Below are 21,554 nucleotides of genomic sequence, written 5' to 3'. Positions count from 1 at the left end.
CGGATTAGGTTGCGCCTGGGGCCTCACAATCCCATGATCCGCCACTGCGATGGACAGCCTCTGTTTTGTGGTAACCGTATGCAAATATACATTTCCCTACACTTTGTTTACATATGCAAAGAAAAAACATTTCTCGCGCTGCAATTGGTGCCAAAAGTTTGACGCCCCACCCCCCAAATGAATGATAATAACGCGCCTATTTCCCAATTATCAAAATCTTCCCGATTGAAATGATGCTGCAAAACTCAGGTTATACGTAAAACTTTTTTCATGAACAATATTTCCTCTAAAAAGTTTAATATTATTAAGAAAGTTGCCTTGACCTCTTCCATTAGAAATAAAAAATTTCAAACAGACAAATGAACAAATGGTACTTGCTACATTAAAAATTGTCCATTCAAAAAAACTGGACATCGTAATAATAGTGCAATTTAATTTAAAAAAAAAAATCGTTTTTGTGATATGTTTATGGTTTAGGAAATAACTGACTAATAAACTTTTCAAAATTTTTGACCCCTCTCCCCTTTGTCACAAAGTTTCACACTTTACCATGCTCCCTGTTCCCTTTGCCACATGTCATAATGTTTTTAATTTCTGTATGTAATTAACTTTCTTATAAAAAAAAAGGCTTGATGTCACATTTTCTCCATTGTATGTCCCTCTTGTCATTTATTTTCTCCATGCATTTAAAATTTATTTTGATGTCAAGGTAAAAAGTATTTATTTTAATGTTCTTGGTTATTGAACTCATCAAAATGTGTATAGTCTTTTTACAGGAAGAAAATATCTCCAACATCTGCGAAATTGTATGAAAATAATTTATTAATAAAGTTTTTTATATGTACATTTGTGGTTGTTTTCCTTCAGCATTTTACTTATCTTTAGATAATCTTTTTGATGCAATTTCCCGATCCTGAAATACAAAAAGGAAATTTATCAAATTTTTTTCATTGTAAATTTAAAACATTGTTCAGTAAATAAAACACAAAAATAAAAGTTCCAGTGAAATAATTGCTGATTAGGAATATTTTTTAACTTGAATTGTCTTCTCCAAATGAATGCTTGCCAAAATTTAAATTATACACTCCTGTTTGTGAAAATTGCAACACCATGAAGGAAGCATCATAGCTGAATAAAATTTAATACACAGTTGAGTGGTAATGGTACAAATAAAGGATTACATTTTCTTACCAAACAAACAGTAAAAATAGATAGAAATTAGTATTTTGTGTAGCCACCACCCGCCGCAATAAGAGCTGCTACATGACTCAGCATGGAGTGAAATCAAGTTTGAATATCTGCCTGCGGAAGAGTATTCCATATTGTTTATATGCGCAACCAAAGTTCGTCTGTCGAAGCAACAGGATGAGGATCACGAGCGAGACGCCGCCCAATGAAATCCCACACAAGTTCAATCGGTGACACATCCGGGGAATATGCAAGCCAAGGAAGCTGTACCTGCTGCGAATCAAGGTAGGTTTTGACAGTCCTGGCGACATGTGGATGAGCATTATCCTGCTAGAATACAGCCCCTGGCAATCCTTGCAGGAAGAGAATAGCTTGGGGCTGTAAAACTTCGTTTATGTATCGGGTAATGTTCAAATTGCCCACAAGTCATAGAAATTGTGATCGTCAATGATATGCTATGGCACTCCAGACCATAACTGCGGGTGTTTGTTCACTGTGGCGTTCGATAATGCACTCCGGAATGTTCCGTTCACCGGCATAGCGCCCGACACGAATTCGGCCATCATGGTGCCACAAATTAAAGCGGGATTCGTCACAAAAGGTGACATCTTGCCAATCAGCATGCCAGCTTCTATGCATATTGGCTCATTGTAGCCCCAGGCGGCGATGGTTTTGCGTGAGAGGAATCCTGTATAAAGGAATTCTTGCGCGCAGCCCACACTGCAGCAGACGTCTCCGAATTGATGAAGCACGCAATGAAACACCTATAGCTGTTGACCACTGTGCTGCCAATTGTCTAGAACAGGGCTGTCCAACTGCAAAGAGCCTATGGGCCAGAATTCCTGTTTCTGATCACATGGCGGGCCGCAGTTTGAAAAAGTTGATCAATAATCTCTTACCTCTTATACAATAACAATTAATAGTTGAATTATTAATTATGAAACAGTGTAAGAGATGGATTCTAGAACAATTTGCTTACATTTTAATGTGAAAACTGAGGCCGATCCGCCTTTACAAGGGCAGGAATGTCAACATCAATGTTTGTCGTTGCCAGTCGAAGAAAATCTATCAATGAACTGTCGGACAGAGAGCTCCTGTGACGATTTTTGATGAAGCTCATCGCCGAAAAAGCAATTTCACATAAATATATGCTTCCAAACCTTTCATTTTGAAATCAACAAAGGCCATAGAGTCAGTCAAGGGGGTCTTAATTTTTAACCAATTGTAGGCAGGTTTTGCTTATCTGAAATGTTTCGCTCTTCCCTCCCTGTCTCCCCCCGCCAACACGAGGCAATACTCTTTCTAGAAATTCGTTTGAACACCAGTGTGCAGGGTAGGACTGCTTGACCTTGGCCTGTAGATGTCCTGTAACTCATTCTCCCAATACAATTTGAGGAGTAAAAGAGCGATCAAGAGGAAATTTCGACAACCCCGGTTTGACCAAGAATGGTAGGCTCGGATGCTCCTTGATATCATAAAATCTCGAAAAACGATGCTGAATAAGAAGTTGGCGGGCCACCAGTTGGACAGACCTGGTCTAGAAGAAGCTGTGCGGTCCGTCAAGGCCATAAGAACCAGATGTCTGTCATAGCGAGCTGACGTCACATTTCGGGGTCCACTCCCGGGTTTCCGAGCCGTCCGACCCTCGTCCGTCCCCTGTTTCCAGACACGCATGATTGTACTGCTATTACACTGCACACGAGCGGTTACTACACAATAAGACAATCCCGCTTCATGAAGGCCGACGATTCTGCCCCGTTCAAACTCCGAAATTTGCTCAAATTTCGCTTTCTTTCGTCGAAGAGGCATAGTAAAGATTCTGTTAACGTTTGCTCTAGCATATACCCACCGATAATCATACACGCCTCGCCACAGCAGTCTATTTATATTCGGTTTGATCCGCCGTTCAGAGGGCGCTGCTCAGCATGCACTACCAGTCTGCAATTTTAATCACTTGCATATCATGCCCTACTTTACATTTCCTGCAATTTTCAGCTCACTAGTGTAAGTCCTTCATGGTGTTGCAATTTTCACAAACAGAAGTGTAGCATTGCTAAATGTACTTTTCCTAAAATCCAACTTATTTGAAAGAAAAAAAAAAGGCTAGAAACCTAAACCATCTATTTATTGCAATACTTGGACAGCTTATACAGCATTAATGGAAGAAAAGGGTCATTTAAAATCAATAAATCATTAATATAATGGTTCCCCCCTGCCCATATCACAGAAGCAGGGCACTTTCTTTCAATTAAAAAGACATTTTTGATAGAAATTTTGTTGTAGAAAAGATGCTTTTTTTATTTGTTTTTACTATATGCACACAAAACACAAGTATAGTTCAACAATAGTTATTTTTAACAATTGCTATTGCAATTGGAGAACACTGATGATTCACACGCAAACCTTAAGAGGAAAACTGCAATAGGCTGTCTGGACCACCTTCAATGCAGTTTAGACAATCCATGGACAAGTTAACAACTATTGTAATTACTTTTTGAGTAATAAATAAAAAGCTTTTTGCTGCTTGGTTTGAACAGTAGTATAACTATGGGGTCTAGTGCCCCTGGCAAACTAAAGGAATTGCGCCCCCCCCCAGGGTCGCTCAAATGGGAAGTCACCAGAGGTCATTGTGACCTCCAAAAAAATCCTTTTTCTTGAACATTTTGATTAATTGATTCGACAAATAGGAGGTAGCATTGTAATTTGTTTTCTTATTTTCTTTTTTTAGAATTGTTTTCAATGATGCCCATTGTTTCTTCTCAGTAAATGTTATGTGCATATATATATATATATATATATATATATATATATATATATATAACCTCCCTCTAGCTCTTTTTCTTGAGTTTTTTTTTTTTTTTTTTTTCAAATTTTTTAAAGCATTTTTCAAATTTTATGATAAAAAAACTCTTGGAAAAAATTTTTTATCAGTCAAAATGCCGCCCCTCTGGTTGCTGCGTCCCTGGCGAGAGCCGCTCCTGCCAACCGCTAGTTATGCCACTGGGTTTGAAAGATTGTTAAAAACCTACATTTAAACCAAATTGTGAAGGAAGTGAGGGAATTTCAAGGCCTTGCTTTGGTGATGGAGTATCGTTAAAAATTCTAAGAGGGTGCATTGAGAAATGTATAATAAGAGCAGGCACATCGCTCATCAAAATATGCCTGAGGGAGACCCTACATAAAGATAAAATAATGAAAAATAAAATGTCAAACCAGACTATAAAGAGAAAAAACAAAAGATGCCTTGAAGTATTCTAATCCCAAATATAATAAGACTACTTAAACAATTTTAGGATGTTACATTGCATCCCATTTCCTGAACATTTGAAAAAATATTTAATATTAACTTGTAAAAATTGGTTATGTTTCATAACAACACTAGATAGAAAATACTTACAGTTCCATACTGATAATAGTGGGGTGCAAGCTCGTAAAGCCAGGACGGTTCTATAACAGTTACATCTCTCATATATTCTTTTGTTGTATGAAGAACCTCAATAAACACTACCCTACGAAGAAAAATCAAACTTAAATGGAATATATTAAACGGCACAAAACTGCAAAATTTATCCAAATTTTATTGTAGCTCACAGTTAGTATTTGAACCTGTTCCCTGTAACAGGCACTTACTAAACAAAATGGGCTGTTATAGGTTTACGCTATAACAGTCGTATGGATTTCAGTCAGTGGTCTAACTAGCGACCTGCAAAGAGGACCTTTTAGGATAAACATTTATAAATATTCATTGTTTCAAGGGTGGTTCAAAAACATCGGGTTCATGCCCCATCCTAGTCCATCCAGAAGTTCTGACAAGCTGACATTTTTTTCTTATTTTCCAAAAGAAGAAAAAATATAGTTTGAAGATAGTTTGAATTCAAGTTATGTTTTTCGCTGTCATGAATTGCAGTAGGGCCTTACTCATTGGGTTTCTTATTTCCACTAATGACTTTTATTGCAACCATAATTTGAATTGAAGATGTTAAAATTCAAATGAATGCCAGGGGCTGGATGTTGCGTGCTGGATACTGTTTTCGCATAAAAAGGATTGTGTAAAGTCGATGTTACATGCCTACTTTTTTCGTACCTTTGGCACCTTCATTTGCGTGGTATGAATTATTATATATCAATTAAAAGGTTTAAATACAAAAACGTTGACTTTTAATTCCAAGAACCAAAGTCTTCCATGACACAAATCACAAGTAGAGTTGTTCATACTATAACAGGCCTTTTCTTTCTTTTTTTTTAATGTCCTCATAATTTTTAGAGTTTATTTAAAGTCTAAATTATTTTTTGAAACCTTAAGGAATTTTTCTGGGCCTGCCATATCTTGATGTTTTATAAGATATTGATGGAATTTTTATCAGCCTTCAAGGCACGTGGACGCTTGCATTATAAGCATAGAAACCTTTAAAGGACGGAGGTCATTAAACGGTCCAGTAAAAAAATAAGCAATTTGTGATTGCTCAAAAAAAATTTTTTTTAATGTACTCTCAACTCTCAATTATCCGCGGCCTTTCACTTTCAAAAAAAAAAAAATTTTTTTCAGTGATAATTGACTGAATTTAGATAAATGCACATGTTTTAACTCAGCAAGTGCAAAATGTACTTTTAGACATTCCTCTTTCCTTCTCCCCATCCCTTCTAGTGACATCAAACCTTCCTAGTTCACCGAAACCTGACTAATTGAAACTTGATTTTTAGATCTACGCAACTAACTGCTTTAGATTTACCTTACTTACTGAGTTTTCAACCTACACTACTCTAATGCATAAAGGAGTGACTATGCCAGTCCTGAAAAAATTCCTCTCCCCACCCCGATGCTTTTTTGGAGTAACCTAACTTGATCTGTTTCAGTTAATTTGTTTGCACAATTTACTCACGTATGTGTGTAATCCACTGGCAATTATGAGCAATCCCTTTTTAGCTTTAACATGCATGTTTTGCACCCACTGTTATAGTTATAGCTATAGTTTAAACGTATGCGAGTGTTGTTGATCTTTTTACGCTGTTGCATCTAATAGTGTCGTTTTTACCGAATTAGCGGATTATCCACGATTTTGCTTATCTGCAGTTACCTTGCCACCCTATCCCACAGATAATCAGGAGTTTACTGTCGTTAAATACCTGTAAAAGTAGTAATACGAGAAAATATACCATTTTACGTTTCATAACAAAACAAATAATTTTTAATATCACTGATTAATAAGTTAGCACATGTCTGTATTTTCAAAAGAAACATAATGTCACAGGACAGAATAATTGAACTTGGTCTTATTAGGAACAAAAGATAAACAATTTGTAAAACTATGTGTGGCAGTGAGAAGCAAAGTGATGTTAGTGGACTTTTTTTAAGTTTCGAGAAATACATTTGAAGTTTAGATCCTAGGTACGCTTTCATTAATTTTTTCCTTTTGAATCATGCTGTATAGCAGAACCTACCAGGGCTTCTGGTAATATCCCTTACACCAATGCACAGGATAGATTTTTTTCTACCATTTTTACAGGTTATCTTGAAATTTTTAATTTTGGCACTTACATCCCTTTGTTTCTCAGTGCCTCATATGTAAAAAGGTTCATTTAATTAATTTTAAGTTTATCTCACTTTAAAATTCCTTTTTCACTTTTTTAGCAACATTTAGGATTTATTTTACATGCACAGACACGCCCAATACTTTATAACTAGTTATCATGATTTCTCACAAAAAAATAGTTTCTACCCTACATAAATGCAATTCAGAGGTCTTTATGAGAGTAGTTAATGGATCATTTTTTAAACAAAGGCTTTAGTTATAGTGCACCTCAAGATTGTTGGTTCCATGGACAGAAAGAACCTCCTTGGACATGCCCACTTCAAAACTGGCTGCATACCAGCTGAATCTAGTGTGTGTGTGTGTGCCCCCCCCCCCCCCCCCGAGGAGCTCCCTGCTTTTTTACGCCGCCTTTAAATTTTCCACTTAAGTATAATTTTCTTCCACTTTTAAAAATGATTCGGCTACAATTATTTTCAAAAACTACTATAAACTCTCCAAGTTTTAGTGTGACAAAAATAATAAAATTTGCAAAAACCGACAAGATCGTCAGATCATTTCGGTAAATAAGATTGTTCACCTTTCCAAATTAAAATAAAATTCCGAAAGTATTCATAAAAAGCGATGAAAAATGTGATCATTATTGAGAATTCGACTTCTTCCGAGCACTGACAAACCTAGTTTTTTTTTTTGTAAAACGTTTGTTTATAAAAAATATATTTTCAATTGAAAAGTTGGGCCAAACTTTGTGGTGTATGTTGTGAAGAATACATAAAAGCAATAAGAACAAAAGAAATAATAGTAAATTTCAAATATGACAGCATTCCTTTTTAGAAACATGGACAATGCATAGAAAGGCATAGATACCATTTTGGTTGCTTTGTCAGAAGTAACACTGAATCAGGATGTATATGGAGTTCATGCTCTCCTCTAACAGTTTTGTAGACGCCAGTGTAGTGGAGGAAGGCTGCATTTGCAAAGAAAGCACTTACAATGCATTTTCGCAATGAATCTTCATCTCCTAAAAGTAAGGGGGAAAATTGCATCTCAGAAAACAATATACTATATTCCACTTGATTTTATTTTTTGGCTCAACACATCAATGCCTCATTTGTTTCATATTTATGATCTATACAAAAAATACATCATAGACAGAAAATCATACTAAATATTACTGTTCACAGTCCTTTTATTTAGGGGGAGGGGTCAATTGCTCCCCTAGCTATGAAAAATTTGTGTTTTTACATATGAGGTAGTGAGAAGCAAAGGGATGTAAGTGGACATTTTCAAGTTTTGAGTAAAACATGTAAATTCTCATTGAAATTTTTTCCTCTACCATGCTGTACAGCAGCACCTACCAGGGCTACCAAAACCATCTCTTGCCCCAAGCTAGAGGAGAGGTTCACCTTCCATTTGTAATAGTTATCTCCCAATTCTTAATTTTATCACATTCATCCCTTTGCTTCTCACTGCCTTACATAAAGTGCATGTTTTTTTTTCTTTTTGCAAAAAAAAATTGCACTGTTGTACATCAATATAATCAAATAGTTATGCCCTTTGTTTGATTGATTAGGGGCCAAGTAACAAAAGGTGTAGCATTTTGTATTGAAACAGATTTTTAATTATAGACCAACAAAATTGATAAGCAGAGCTTTTGTCATTTAATCTCCATGCTGCCACAAGAGTCGGTGTCAACTCACAACCTTCTGACATTGAAAGAAAATTATTGCTGACATAAGCATAAGAATAACCTCATCATCTCTTTTCATCCTTTAGTGACTTTAAAGACTCTTCTAGTTTTTAATACACATCAAAATATTTTATGTTATAATGTATATAATTTTTTGATATAGAAATATTTTAAAAGACATTAAATTTTAAAAAATACAAGTTTTAAAAGAACCTTAGGGTTCCAAAATGAACCAGAAAAGAAATATCTCCTTCAGATGATTAAAATTTTAGGAACCAAAGTACGAGGCATGTTTTTAAAGTAAGTACCGTTTTGATATAAAAAAAGAACGAGTACAGATAGAGCAAAGAAATTAATTGCACAAAAATCTACCATCCTTACGCTATTTTTTGACATTGCTCCCGTGATTTTCCAAGCATTTGTCATAGCGTGGTACAGGTTTTTGTATACCTATTCATAGAAAATTGCCGCCTGTGTAGTCAGCCATGGGATAACATGTTCTCTGAGCTCATTATTGCTGTTGTGCCACAGACCACCTACGAAAGACTTTAGATGCCGAAACAAATGAAAGATGTTGCGAGCGAGGTGAGGGCAGACCAGAGGATGTTCAAAAACGCCCCAGCCAAAGCCCTGTAAGAGTCCTCATGGTTGACTAAACAGGCGGTAACTTTTTACGAATAGGTATACAAAAACCTGCACCACGCTATGACAAATGCTTGGAAAATCACGGGAGCAATGTCGAAAAATAGCGTAAGGGTGGTAGATTTTTGTGCACTAAATTACTTAGCTCTATCTGTACTCGTTCTTTTTTTATATCAAAACGGTACTTACTTTAAAAACATGCCTCGTATCATAATTTTTGTAAAATAATTACAAATAATGTAAATAGCTTGTTTTGAAAACAAAATGATTCATTTGTACAGTAGCAGTTATTTTAATGATTCAATTGTTTTTTTCCCTCTCTTGTAACATTTATTGTGCTAAACTCTTTTTTAAAAAGACGAATTACTCTATTTTTTAGACAAAAATATTGTGTGAAATTTTTCTTCTTGTAAGTTAGTTTTTACAATGCTGCCATTACTAGAGCAAAGAAACTATGTTGTTTGGAGAAGTTTTTTTCATATGCTTAGTTTGTGGAATGGACTGAATTAAGAGTTTGTAAATAATTCATTTTACAAAGTTTTAGCGTAAAACTTATTTAATTTGTCAACTATCTGAATTAAAATTATAAACAGGTAATGGCAAAGTGCTTTCCTTTCATAATTGTAAAAATTTTATATGATAATATATGAAATGTTCAAATTCATAAATATAACAGCAAAATAAATAAATAATAATTTTTAAAAATGATTAAAGTTTTTACCTTTTTGTGGAACATTAGGAACTTTGAATTTCTTAAGTAGCTTAGAAAGTTGCATACGGATTTCCATAGCTCTCAATAAGCCCTTGTAGTTCAATGAATTTTGACCACACCAGTGCTTATTATTATTCTGTAAGAGATAACATAAATAAACATAGCATATGATTTAAAATTTATAGAAATGTATGTAATGCTTTTCATACTTTCTAATTTTCGTTTCATCACATAAAATGAAGACAATTTTTTATGAAATAAATTCAAGATAAAATAAAATGTATCCCAGTTAAATTTTTATGAAGAAGGATGAAACTTCATACACGAAAATATGTAGTTTAAAGAAAAAGCATTTTTACTTTTTAATTCTATTCAAATGAAAATACTAAAAAATAAATAATTCTGCGCATCCATGTTGAGTTATAAATACTGATTTGCAATTTTAAAACAAGTGATCCTTTTTAACACACATTGCATATGAAACTGCTCATAATCATTTAATAAAATGAAATATTAAACTATGTTTCATATGTCATAGTTATCAGGTTAATAAAATCAACAATCCAATGATTTTTTTTTTTTAGTTCGAAACCATGTATAAGTATTTAGGTTAGTTAATGTACAATGCCGCTATATGTCATTTAATTTTGGAAAAATCCTGACCGTTACCTTTAAAAATGCATTATAAATATTAAGTAGGGTAAATAAGTCGCCTTCCTCAACTGCAAATTTCCATTTACTTCGTTTCTGAAACAAGAAAAAAAAAAATAAATAAATAAAATGCAAGTTTAATAAATAATTTTGAAAATTTCTATTTATGCATGAAAAAATTGAACACTACCTACAGAAACCGTAAGAATTGCAACTGTGAATTCGTTATGAAATTATTTTTCCTGCTCTACATTGTGCAAGACATCCAAAATTAACAACATATTTTCAAAAGGGATACTTTACAAACTGCCGCAGTTGTAAAAAAATATATATATTGAGGAGAATACGCCTAAAGGTTGGAGGGGGGGGGGGGGAATCCCCTTTAAAGAAGGTGGTCCAAAACAAATTTAGATTACATTGCATTATTTTTGAAACAAAAAACTAAAAATTTTGTTTTTTGTTTTAAATCCCCCCCCCCCTCCAACACACACACATTCCCTCTCAACAGCACAGAGAACTATGTACACTAGAATGTCTAGAGATTTAGAAAGTGTATGAGTGTAGTATAACTTTAAGCCATAAAGTTTAAAAAATTAAAAGCCATTTTTCTATACATTCCTCTAAGTATATAAAGATAAAACAATTCTAGCAAATTATTTAACTCTGACAGTAGAAAATAAAAGTGCTAAAGGATTTACTGCTTCTAGTTTTCTTCCGTGTGATGCTACAAAGACATTTTGTACTTGGAGCATTGCAGTGATTGTTAATATTTCTTCAGTGCATCCAAATTCACCTGAAATTCAAGATAAAAAAGAATAAAAGGAGGACACAATAAGTAACTGGACTGTGTTTTTTAAATATAATGATGTAAAAAAAAAACATCAAAATTCTGAATTGAAATCACTGCTAAAACTTCATCGTTACATATTTTGAATGTAACCCTGTAAATAATGTCATTTAATTGCAAGTTTTCTAGAAGATGTGAAATCAATTTTTCTTCATTTCCTTTTTTATATTAATAATTAGTTTCTTGGCCTTATTTCATGCCCCAATAAAAGCTTAAATTAGTTCAGAAACAATGGTTTAATCAGAAAGTCTACCACAACAAAATAAACTGAGGGAAAAACATGCATTTGTGATTAAACTCTTTTAACAATGAATGTATCACTTTATTTGATAGTCTTTCAAATATTGAGAAGCTTCATAGCAGGTTAACAACATCTATTGGTAAAAATCTAATGCAGTTTTATTGAGAGTTGAGTTTATTACACTAGTAACTCTCACAATTACTCACACATACAGTATTTATATTTATGCATGGACTTTGCATAACAATTGACAAGTTATTTTCAAATGAGTAAAAATTTCATCTTTATTTTGTCATCTACAAACCTCAACGTTCTTATTTTACCTTCAAGCACATTAAATTTAAGCTTTTCACTAGCCATTTTGTAGGAATCCAAAATGCAGAATAACAAGGAACATGCTTTAATGTCCTCGCTTGAAAAGTGGTCAACAGAGCAACGAAAAATCGATCCCCTGTCTTCAAAGTGGGCACATGTTTCAAAAAATAAATAAATAAATAAATAAAACTCAAAGAATGTAAACTCTGGGGGGGGGGGGGGAATAATAATAATACTACAGCTCCCCTCTGACTGGGCACATTCCCCTATTATCTTGCCCTGATCCCCTATTCTTATACATTCCAGGGAAAGGGGTGGAAAACTATAAATGCATGTCTCCAGAAATGGTATTACTACAAAAATTGCCAAAGAAAAGTAGCTTAAAACTTATTTCTGTATGAAAACAATGACATATCAAGAGTTGTGAAAAATAAATTTTAAAATAACTGTAGAAAATACCTAAGATTTTTTAATCTAAAATGCAGGGGACTTTTTTCTTTTCAAGACATCAAGGGTTTCAGGACAAAAAGGTTCGAGATATCAAGGTCTGAATGTAATAAACATTGGAAATTTATTAAAACATACCTGAAATTAAAATCATTTTTGAAAACATTGGATGTAAAGGAAACTCAGCCATCTGGGTACCTAATGGAGATGTTAAACCTCCCTCTTCATCTAATGCTGGTGGAAGAAAAGCTAAATTCATCATTTAATTTACAATACAACAGTTATTCTTTTAATAAATTAGAAACAAATTTACCTCCTAAAGCATACAAAAGCTCAATGGCAGTGATGACATGTTTTGAAGGAGGAGCCTATGGGGAAAAAATTCAATATATATATATATATATATATATATATATATATATATATATATATATATATATATACCAGTAATGTGGAACACGAAAAACATGGCATAAGGCAGAAAAAAATGCAATTTAAAGTAACCAAATTTCCATTTTGGAGTAGTAAACTATCTTTTTTTGGAGGGGGGATAGCAGCAAACTAAATTTTAGTGTAGAAAAAGGTTTTTTTACATTCTATTTCGTGTAGCAACAACTTTATTTGGTGAGAGCTAAACAGCAGCTTTGGAGCAAATATACTTTTGAAATAGTAACACATTTACAAATATAAAGAGTTGAACTTGGCTATAGTAACCTAGTTTGCAATTTCATGAGAAATCTATTCTGAAGGTTTAATACTGTTGGTAACACACTTCTTCCAACTGAACCCTGGATAATACATTATTTTCAAAAGATTTCTTCTCAAAAAAAAAAAAAAAAATGAGCTGATGTGTGCATCACATGACTTCTTTTTACTCCAATTTAATGTAATTTCCCCATTATTGGCAATTTTAATGTGATTCAATAGTTTACTCTTTAAATATCACCAATAGTGACCAAATTGAAACCAGATTTTAAAAAATCAAAATCGCCTAATTTGTCGCCAAGTTGGTGACAAAACTTGGCGACCAAAAGATTGGCGATATGTCGCCAAGTGCCCGCCAAATAATAACACCACTTGAGTTTACATCGAAATTAACAATGATTTCCTTCCAAAAAGGGGCAAAAGACCCCTTTAGAAACACCCGAATGCAACCAAAAGGGGAGGTGCACAACTAGATGCCACTAGGAGACTAGGTACCGAATTTCAACTTTCTAGGACTTACCGTTCTTGAGTTATACGACATACATACGCACATACATACATACGTACATACAGACGTCACGAGAAAATTCGTTGTAATTAACGCGGGAATCATCATCATGGATATTTCACGTGTCTATACGTTCTTAGGCACTTATCTACGTGTGGTCGAGTCGAAAAAAAAACTCAATATTCATTTGGGGGTGAGTAAAATGGAAATTAAGGTCGATCTTTGAGTGAAAATTTTTTTGCAATTACAATACTTCCTTTTTTGTGAAAGGAAGTAAAAAGAATTTTACGTAAAAAAACTTCTTTTTCCCAGAAAAAGAGGGATATAAACTTTTAATTGAAGGATGGAAACCCATTCGCCTAATCTTTTTTAAGGCAGAATTTCATCCTCCATAGGGAAAAGTAGTACACATATTTTGAAGAGCTACAGTTGATTTAGTGTAAGATGCTTGGAAATAGCTCAAAAATTGCAATTCGATTACATGTTATTTGCAGTTATGGATTGAACTTTACCAGCTTAGATAAATCAAAAAGGAGTTACTGGTTGCGCAGTAATGGCTTGTGGGTTAATTTAATGGAAGTTAAAAATTTGTTGTTGAGCAACTAGGACATAATTTACAAGCTCTTTTTTTTTTTTAATACAATAAATCAATATTGTGATCAACTGATATTAAGTAACTTTTATTACGCTTTTTTTTTCAACAGCATATTTATCTTTATCTTGCTCATAGTGCTTTTTAAAAATATTTTTTAAATGATTTTAACCCCTAACTTGCCGAAGGAAACATACAAGATTCAAATCTCAGTGCCAGTTTTTTACACAGGCAAATGTAGTTACGCAATGTGTTAGGGGAAAAATAAGTGCAAGTTTTGCAGTCTAAAAATTTTACTTTAATAAAAACAAGAAGAGAAAGAAAAAAAGAGTATAAGTAGGTAAATGATGTATAGCACTTCTACTCCAAGTATAAAAAACTATTGATTAATATTTAAAAGGCATTATAGTATCAATATAATATAATTTTGAGTAATATTAGGAAAATATATGACCACATTTTAAGCCGCGTAATTTTTCCTCCTTTATGCTTTTAGGCTGTTTTCATTTCAGCATATAGTACATGCTTTTGTGCAACTACTAGAAATTTTATTTGGGCATGAAGTTTGATTCACTAAATTTCACAGATTCTGAAACATTCTAGATACAAAAGTGCATAGATATGTTCGTATATTTCTAAAAAAGAACAACTTACAGACGGGAATGAGAAACGTAATATATTTTCAATCCCTAGAGCCTTTAGTTGCAAAATAACGGATGCTAAATTACTTCTTTGCATTTCTGGAACAGTGAATGCAGGGAGTTTCAAAAAGTCATCTTCTGTAATTAGAATAAGTAACAAATTTCAAAAAGAAATAATAAACTAATGTATTCATTTTTTGTGACATTACATTCATGATATCATCACTTCTGAAAATACATCTACTTATAACTTTATATTTCAATCACACATTAGATATTATGGAGATATAATGCAGCACTTATCCTGAGTGGAAAGGGCTTAGAGTAAACATTAACGTCAATAGAATAAATTAAAATGCAAAATTCAGAAAAACTTCATAAGCTGAACCTTCGTGAGCCTAAAAACTTACTATATAAGCCAAAATTATGGTTCGCTCGTGTCTAACTGAACATAGAACTTAACTATTTGTTTTCCTGTGAGTCAAATTTTGTCGAGTCAAATTATTCAATAAGCCAATTTTAATTTGAGACGGTCAGAAGAATATCCTTGCAAACTCCTTAAATCCAAACAGCTTTCTTTTTCATCAATCATTGGGTATGTTCGCATACAGCTACCGGTTAATCGATGACTGACCAGCAGCGTTCTAATAGAGCTACTGGTTAGCCAATCCTATATGAAAACATCCTATGGATACTCACCACAATAACCACTGACTTCATCAAATCAACCAACTGGTGCAACGGGTTGCTCTATTTGAACAAACCTATAGTAAAACATTTTCTCCAGCTCAAACAAGTAACTTTCCAGAAATTACTTTCCCTTTTCCAAGGCTGGAATTCATCTGGGAAGAGATGGTACGTTGGTATGTATCCCCCTCCAAAAATTTTGTCAGTATAAATAACTTTTGGTACCTCTACAGACCTTTTTCTTCGGTAAAGTCGAGGACCATTAATAACAGACACAACACAACAAATCCAAAGAGGTGCCCATCATGAGGAATCATTTGGTTTCTATCAGTTTAGAAAGGTACATGAAATCTTTAAAATGTACTAATGCTTCTTTTGTTCAGCATGTTAAGCACACCATGGTTATGCTGAGAATACTTCTTAAAAGTAACACATGTTTATTGTAAAAAGGCTAGAAAGATTTATTTGGCAATGTAAAAAGTTCAAACTAGAAACAGCAAATTGTAGTCGCTGAACATTTTTGTGACATCACTATCCTATCAGCAAGCACACACCCTCAGAGAAATAGCTCCCGCTTTTGTAAAGCATCACACTGAGTGAAAGTTATAGTTTGTTCTAGAAAAAAAAGGTTTTTTTTTTTGAGTTAAAGGTCAAGTTAATAATTTTATGGATCGACTACAAACACTATGATTTCATCTTCCCTTCCTCCTCTTTTGAAGACAAATGCGGTTTGTCCTTTCCAACAAGCTCGTCTTTCTAAGAATGGTTTTGCCTTTTATTGAAATTGTAAGAGAAGACAAGTAAATGTGGTGATACCACTTCATTCATTTCTGAGCATTTTGAACACAGCTTATAAAAGAGTTTAAGAGGAAAACCGGCAGCCCCTCAAAGGCGGACACCCCTCTTAAGTGGACAATCCCTGGTTCCAAGGCAAATAACATTAAACCCCTGTCCTGCGAATATCCCTTTACTGAAGACAAAAAAATTTGTCCCGTTAGTGTCCGCATTAGAGGGATTTTACCGTAGAGCTTTTTGTAAAAGGACATATAAAAACATACAGGGACACACACATAAGAATATCCCTTCAAACACACATTTTAATGACTTTGTATTAGTTGATGACAAATTCTAGTAACAGAATACTGTACCGAAAATAATGTAGAAGCATAGTAGAAATGATCTATAATTCAGGAGAGGGAAACTGTGGGAAACTTGAACCCTGATTTAAAATGCAAAAAGAGCAGCAAAAGAATTGCTGATTTTCTTAAAATTTCAGCTTAACTTCTTGGATTCTCTCTTTGGTACGTTAAAATGAAAAACTATAGAATATAATAGTACTTTAGAGCAGTGGTTCTTAATCTGGAGGCAATCGCCCCGAAAAGGGCAATTTAGCTCCTTGAGGGGGCAATAAATTTGAGAAGGGTAATGGGGGACGATGAGTATTTAAAAGACAAAATAATAATAAAAAGCCGGTGAATATCGAAATTGTAAACGTATAAGAAACGGATTGCTAAGAGTTCCGACAAGGAATAATAAGTTTTTAATTCTCTCAAATTTCAATTTAAAAAGGAAATAATTTTGTAAAAAATTTACTTCCTTTTTAGAAAGCACCTCCATGATGTTTTCATTCTGGCCCTATGGTAAAAGCATGGATTGAGCTAACTTTGGAGTAAAACCAATTTTCGGCAGCGGTTCTCAACCTGATTAAAAGGAATTCCTTCCAAATTGCTTTGTTGCATGACAGTAAAAACAAAGAAGGTTCAAATTTAGCTGATTTTTATGATAAACGCCTCCTATATACTACATAAATGCAAAAGGAAAAAAACAAAAACCGGTAATAGTTTGAATGATCTCACCAGTGCACAGCCTGAATGCTTTTCCTGATCTCAGTCTCCCAGCTCTACCTGCTCTTTGCTCAGCAGAAGCCCTGGACACTGGAACTACCACCAAGGAATCAGTGCAAGAATGCGGATTGAAGCATCGCAATTTGACAAAGCAACAATCTACAACTGTGAAGATAAGAAAAAAAGAAAGTTTATACACTATAAAACACATAATGGGTCAATCTATGTCAAATTATCCAGGCCATGCGACCCAACATCCCCCTTTTTTTTTTTTTTTGAAATTTGGTATAAGAGGAAGACTACCACACTGGCTCTTTCACAATTCTCATTGAAAGATTTAAACCGTTATTAGCTAGCACTTGATATTTGTACAGACATTGATGCAGTCAGGGGCGGGTACAGAAATAGTTCATAGAGAGGGCACCGGACAGTAAAAAGTGCCCCCCTTCCCTCATACGAGTACGAATTTTATGGTTCGTGTATGTGCGTTTTTAAAAAATAAGTTACCATTTTATTTTTTTGCTATGAATTTTAAAACACTAAATGGGATAGTTTAGATTAATTTTATCCTTTTTCGAGGGACCCGAGCCCCCTGTGCCCTCCCCTTCTAAAATCTGCGACTAAATGTATTTGAGGAAGAGGTTTTAAATGATCTTGAGGAACACAAAAAATAAATACAAGATTCAAGTAAAACTAATGATAAATATACTGTGCTTTTCCTCACTTTCTTTGCTTAAAAGTCATAGTGATATCAACACGAATTTTAAATTGTTTTTAAGCAAGAACTTTAAATGAACGATTACTAATCTATCGAAAAATTTTGATTAAGTACATTGAATATTTCCGCATTATAAATGAATAAGAAAGAAAGAAACAATTTTCAATTTTGAAAGCCTCTCCCCCAAAAAAATTCTAGCTGCACCACTGATTGTGACCAATATTATGTGAAAAGGGAATTTATTTTTTCAAAAACGTGGTTCCACAACAGTGTTCCAATGCGTTCTTGCATCAATTCAACCCTGATATATACACACATATATAAACATCATGTCAATTTCTTCCAAGTTACAAACTTTCGTACAAACACCGAACAATTCTTAATCCACTATTGTGTCATTGAAATATAGTGTTTATGGATAAAAGCAATTGCTGTCAAAATAATTGGAACTTTAAATTTTGGTAAGAAGTAAAATTTCAAAGTAACGGACAAAAAGTTCTTAAGTTAAACTGTGTCCGATAAAATATTTAAAAATAAATAACTTGATACTTCACAGAGTAAACTATACACAAACAAAAGAAGTAAAAAGAGCAGAACAGCACAGAATGTATATAAAATGTTTGTATGAATTTATGGGCCATTCTCAAGAAAATGTAACATTTGAACACAAATATTTTTCAATTTCAAAACCTTTTGTTTTCTTTTTTTTCATTCTTACAAAAAAATTTTAACCAACTAGGAGTAACAATCAACATGTCCGGCTAAATTCCAATTATTTTACTTAAAAATAAAAATAAATTAAAATGCCGTGTTCACGGAAATAAAAAAAAGAAAAACTTTTTTATGTCTAAAAATTGAGGCCAGTTTAATATCAAAGTGGTTATTTTGTTAATTGTGCAAACAATGAACTATTTTAATGATTAGTGGGAATATAATATTAAGCTCTCTCAATTAAAGTACAGCTTTACTATAAGTAATTCTTTTAGTTCAAATGTGTGTTAAAAATAGTATTTATTGAATTTGATAATATAATGACAATTTTTAATTTTGGTAGAATACCTGATATTGATGTATTTCAGTTCCATCATTTATTTTCACCTCAGAAATAATGACATTGATAAGGTCTGTCAGGGAGGTGAGATTCTTGGAGGTGAGGAATTTTCCATGAATATCGGCCTAATGTATACATTTCTCAGGGAAATTTTTTTTTTCTTTGATGCTACAATCTGCATATGTTAAAAATATGAAAACATGTTCACTGCTTTTTTTATATTAATTTACATCCCTGAAATTCAAGTTCACGGAGGTGAGAGCTCACAATAACCACACTTAGTTTTTCAAACAAAATCTATCTTAAAGTAAGACAAAACAACGTTAGAAGAAGCAACAAATTTGTAAATTACAGCAGACACGTGTTTCGGCGTTACAGGGAATGCCTTTTTCAATGCAAAAAATAATGAGCTTATGGATGAAAAGACATCCGACTACAGTTCAGCACAAAGGTATTTATTTATCTTAAAATCTATCTTCTTTTTTTTCAATAAAAATCTCACAACTTCTTTATGGCTGAAAATAAACAAGGGGGCTACCTTGTATCATGGAAAATAAATGTGATGCCATTACTGCCACGTGTTAATGAGAAATGGTGTTTTGTGCTTAGGTAACTGAGGTGAGTATTTATTGTGTGACATGATTCCTTATCCTATTAAACGAACTAAAACACAATATTAAAGAATTAAATATACTTAAACAATTAGTATTTGAGACACTTGTGAAAGGAATAATAAATAAATAAGTATATACTTTTAATTAAACAAGCAATTAATTAAGTAACATAAACAGTCACACCAGGTGTGTGACATGCTACGGAGGTGAGAGTTCACATGTTGTGAACCAAAAATACGTTCAAAATATAAAAATTATGTTGAGTTTCTTAGAAATATAAACTGAAATAAAATATAAACCTTTGTAATAATCTGTAAAAATCTATAATGTGCACAAGGTTTGGTTCCAAGCTTGGTGACATAGAGTACTAATGGTGACATAGAGACATAATAAAATGCACATAAAAGGAAATTAATACCTAATTGACATTTTTTAATAGTAACTGAGTTGGAAAAAAAAACTACTACAAAAATATAAAAATAATATTCCATTACTTACTGTATGCAATACCATTAATAGTAAGAGAAGCTTCAGCAATGTTGGTAGAAACAACAATTTTTCTTACACTTCTAGAAGCAGGTTTCAAAGCTCTTAGCTGTAAGATTTAAAACCATTTAGAGAGAACATCAGGGGAAATAATGTCTTGAATCATTATAGAAACTTATAGTAATGTTTTTTTTATGCTTGATCTGAAAAGAAATACCAATTAAGTTTGAACTCAGAAAAAAATTATATCTATGAATCTAGCTTTCTGTCGGTCATAAGAAATTATTACTCATAAAATACTACAGATTGTTTAATGTTTACTAGCATAAAAAGAGGTAATTTTAAACAATTTCTCTAAGCCTTTGTATTATATACCTTATTATAAAATAAATAATGGTGTCATAGCTTTAGATGTAGTATAACTAGATGCACAACTTTGTTGCGAAATACAATGGCCGCCATTGAAAACGTGACACTTGAAATAGATGGGTAAAAGTGTAGCCTGCGGGGATGCAATGCTGTTTGCATCTCATCAGGCTACGGCAAAAGTTGTTGCGTGGCTGCGCTTTTCGGCATTTGCGCGTCTATACTAGAGGAGGTCATTGCCCATGGAACTGGTTTCTTGTTGTGTATCTAGTTAATACTACACTATGATCATAGCAGCCAATAGAATTGTTGAAATGGAAAACTAGAAAAGTCATGCTGTATTTAATTATCAACATCTAAAACTTCAAGCAAAGGCTTGAAGTTTTAGATGTTGACAACAGATGTCAACATAGATGAAATGAAATGCAATAGTTTGCAGTAGATTAAAATTACACTGCAGCAGTACTGTTGTAACAATTTGTAGCATAATAGTTCTGCATTTTTTCAACAAAATAATTTCAAGTTAAAGTAGGAGCTGAATGGTGGGAATATTTTGATATTTGAGATTCGATTGCCAAATTTTTGGCAATAATTGTTTCATATTTGTGCAAGAACAACAAAGTCGAACACACAAGGAAAAAAAATAGCGCCCAAAAAATGGTGCTAATTATGAATCTATTATTGGATGTAAAATTACATAGGTATTTGGTGAATGAGGACAGCAAGTTTGTTCACATTATGAAATGATTTGAATGGAACTGTTTGCAGTTCTCGGGGGTTTGGTGAGCAATAGCAAGGAGGTGGGTGGTAGCAACCTAGTAAGTAGATAATAACTTTGCATGAATATTTGGATTCATCAAGAACATAATACTGTTTGAATTGCACAAACAGCAATACAAAATGAAGACATGTTTCGAAGCTTCAAGGAAATTTCAAAGCTAAAAAGGGAGCTTATGCAATAAAATACAGCCTCATGTACATCCATAAAATGTGTTTAATATTTTGCACGAAAGTAAGCATTTTAATTGCATCTGGATTAACTTTTAAATTTTGTTTCAAGATTTTTATGAGTATACAGCGT

General features: G+C 33.2%; 1 protein-coding gene across 1 annotated transcript in view; it reads right to left on the bottom strand.

Moving 5' to 3' along the window:
- Nucleotides 1-848: 848 nt before the first annotated feature.
- LOC129230481 (probable ATP-dependent RNA helicase DHX35) overlaps nt 849-21,554 on the bottom strand; it is a 21,736-nt gene continuing 1,030 nt past the window's right edge. The window contains exons 2-12 of the mRNA XM_054864883.1: nt 20,120-20,216; nt 17,251-17,403; nt 14,721-14,845; nt 12,575-12,629; nt 12,400-12,495; nt 11,110-11,204; nt 10,430-10,507; nt 9,770-9,896; nt 7,584-7,737; nt 4,586-4,697; nt 849-913 (exon numbers count right to left, since the gene is read on the bottom strand). Coding sequence (XP_054720858.1) covers nt 872-913; nt 4,586-4,697; nt 7,584-7,737; nt 9,770-9,896; nt 10,430-10,507; nt 11,110-11,204; nt 12,400-12,495; nt 12,575-12,629; nt 14,721-14,845; nt 17,251-17,403; nt 20,120-20,216 — 1,134 coding nt within the window. The 3' untranslated portion in view covers nt 849-871. The remainder of the gene's footprint in view (nt 914-4,585; nt 4,698-7,583; nt 7,738-9,769; nt 9,897-10,429; nt 10,508-11,109; nt 11,205-12,399; nt 12,496-12,574; nt 12,630-14,720; nt 14,846-17,250; nt 17,404-20,119; nt 20,217-21,554) is intronic.

The sequence above is a fragment of the Uloborus diversus genome, chromosome 9, assembly GCF_026930045.1.
Source record: "Uloborus diversus isolate 005 chromosome 9, Udiv.v.3.1, whole genome shotgun sequence".
NCBI lineage: Eukaryota > Metazoa > Arthropoda > Arachnida > Araneae > Uloboridae > Uloborus > Uloborus diversus.
This window is presented reverse-complemented; position numbering and strand designations above follow the sequence as displayed.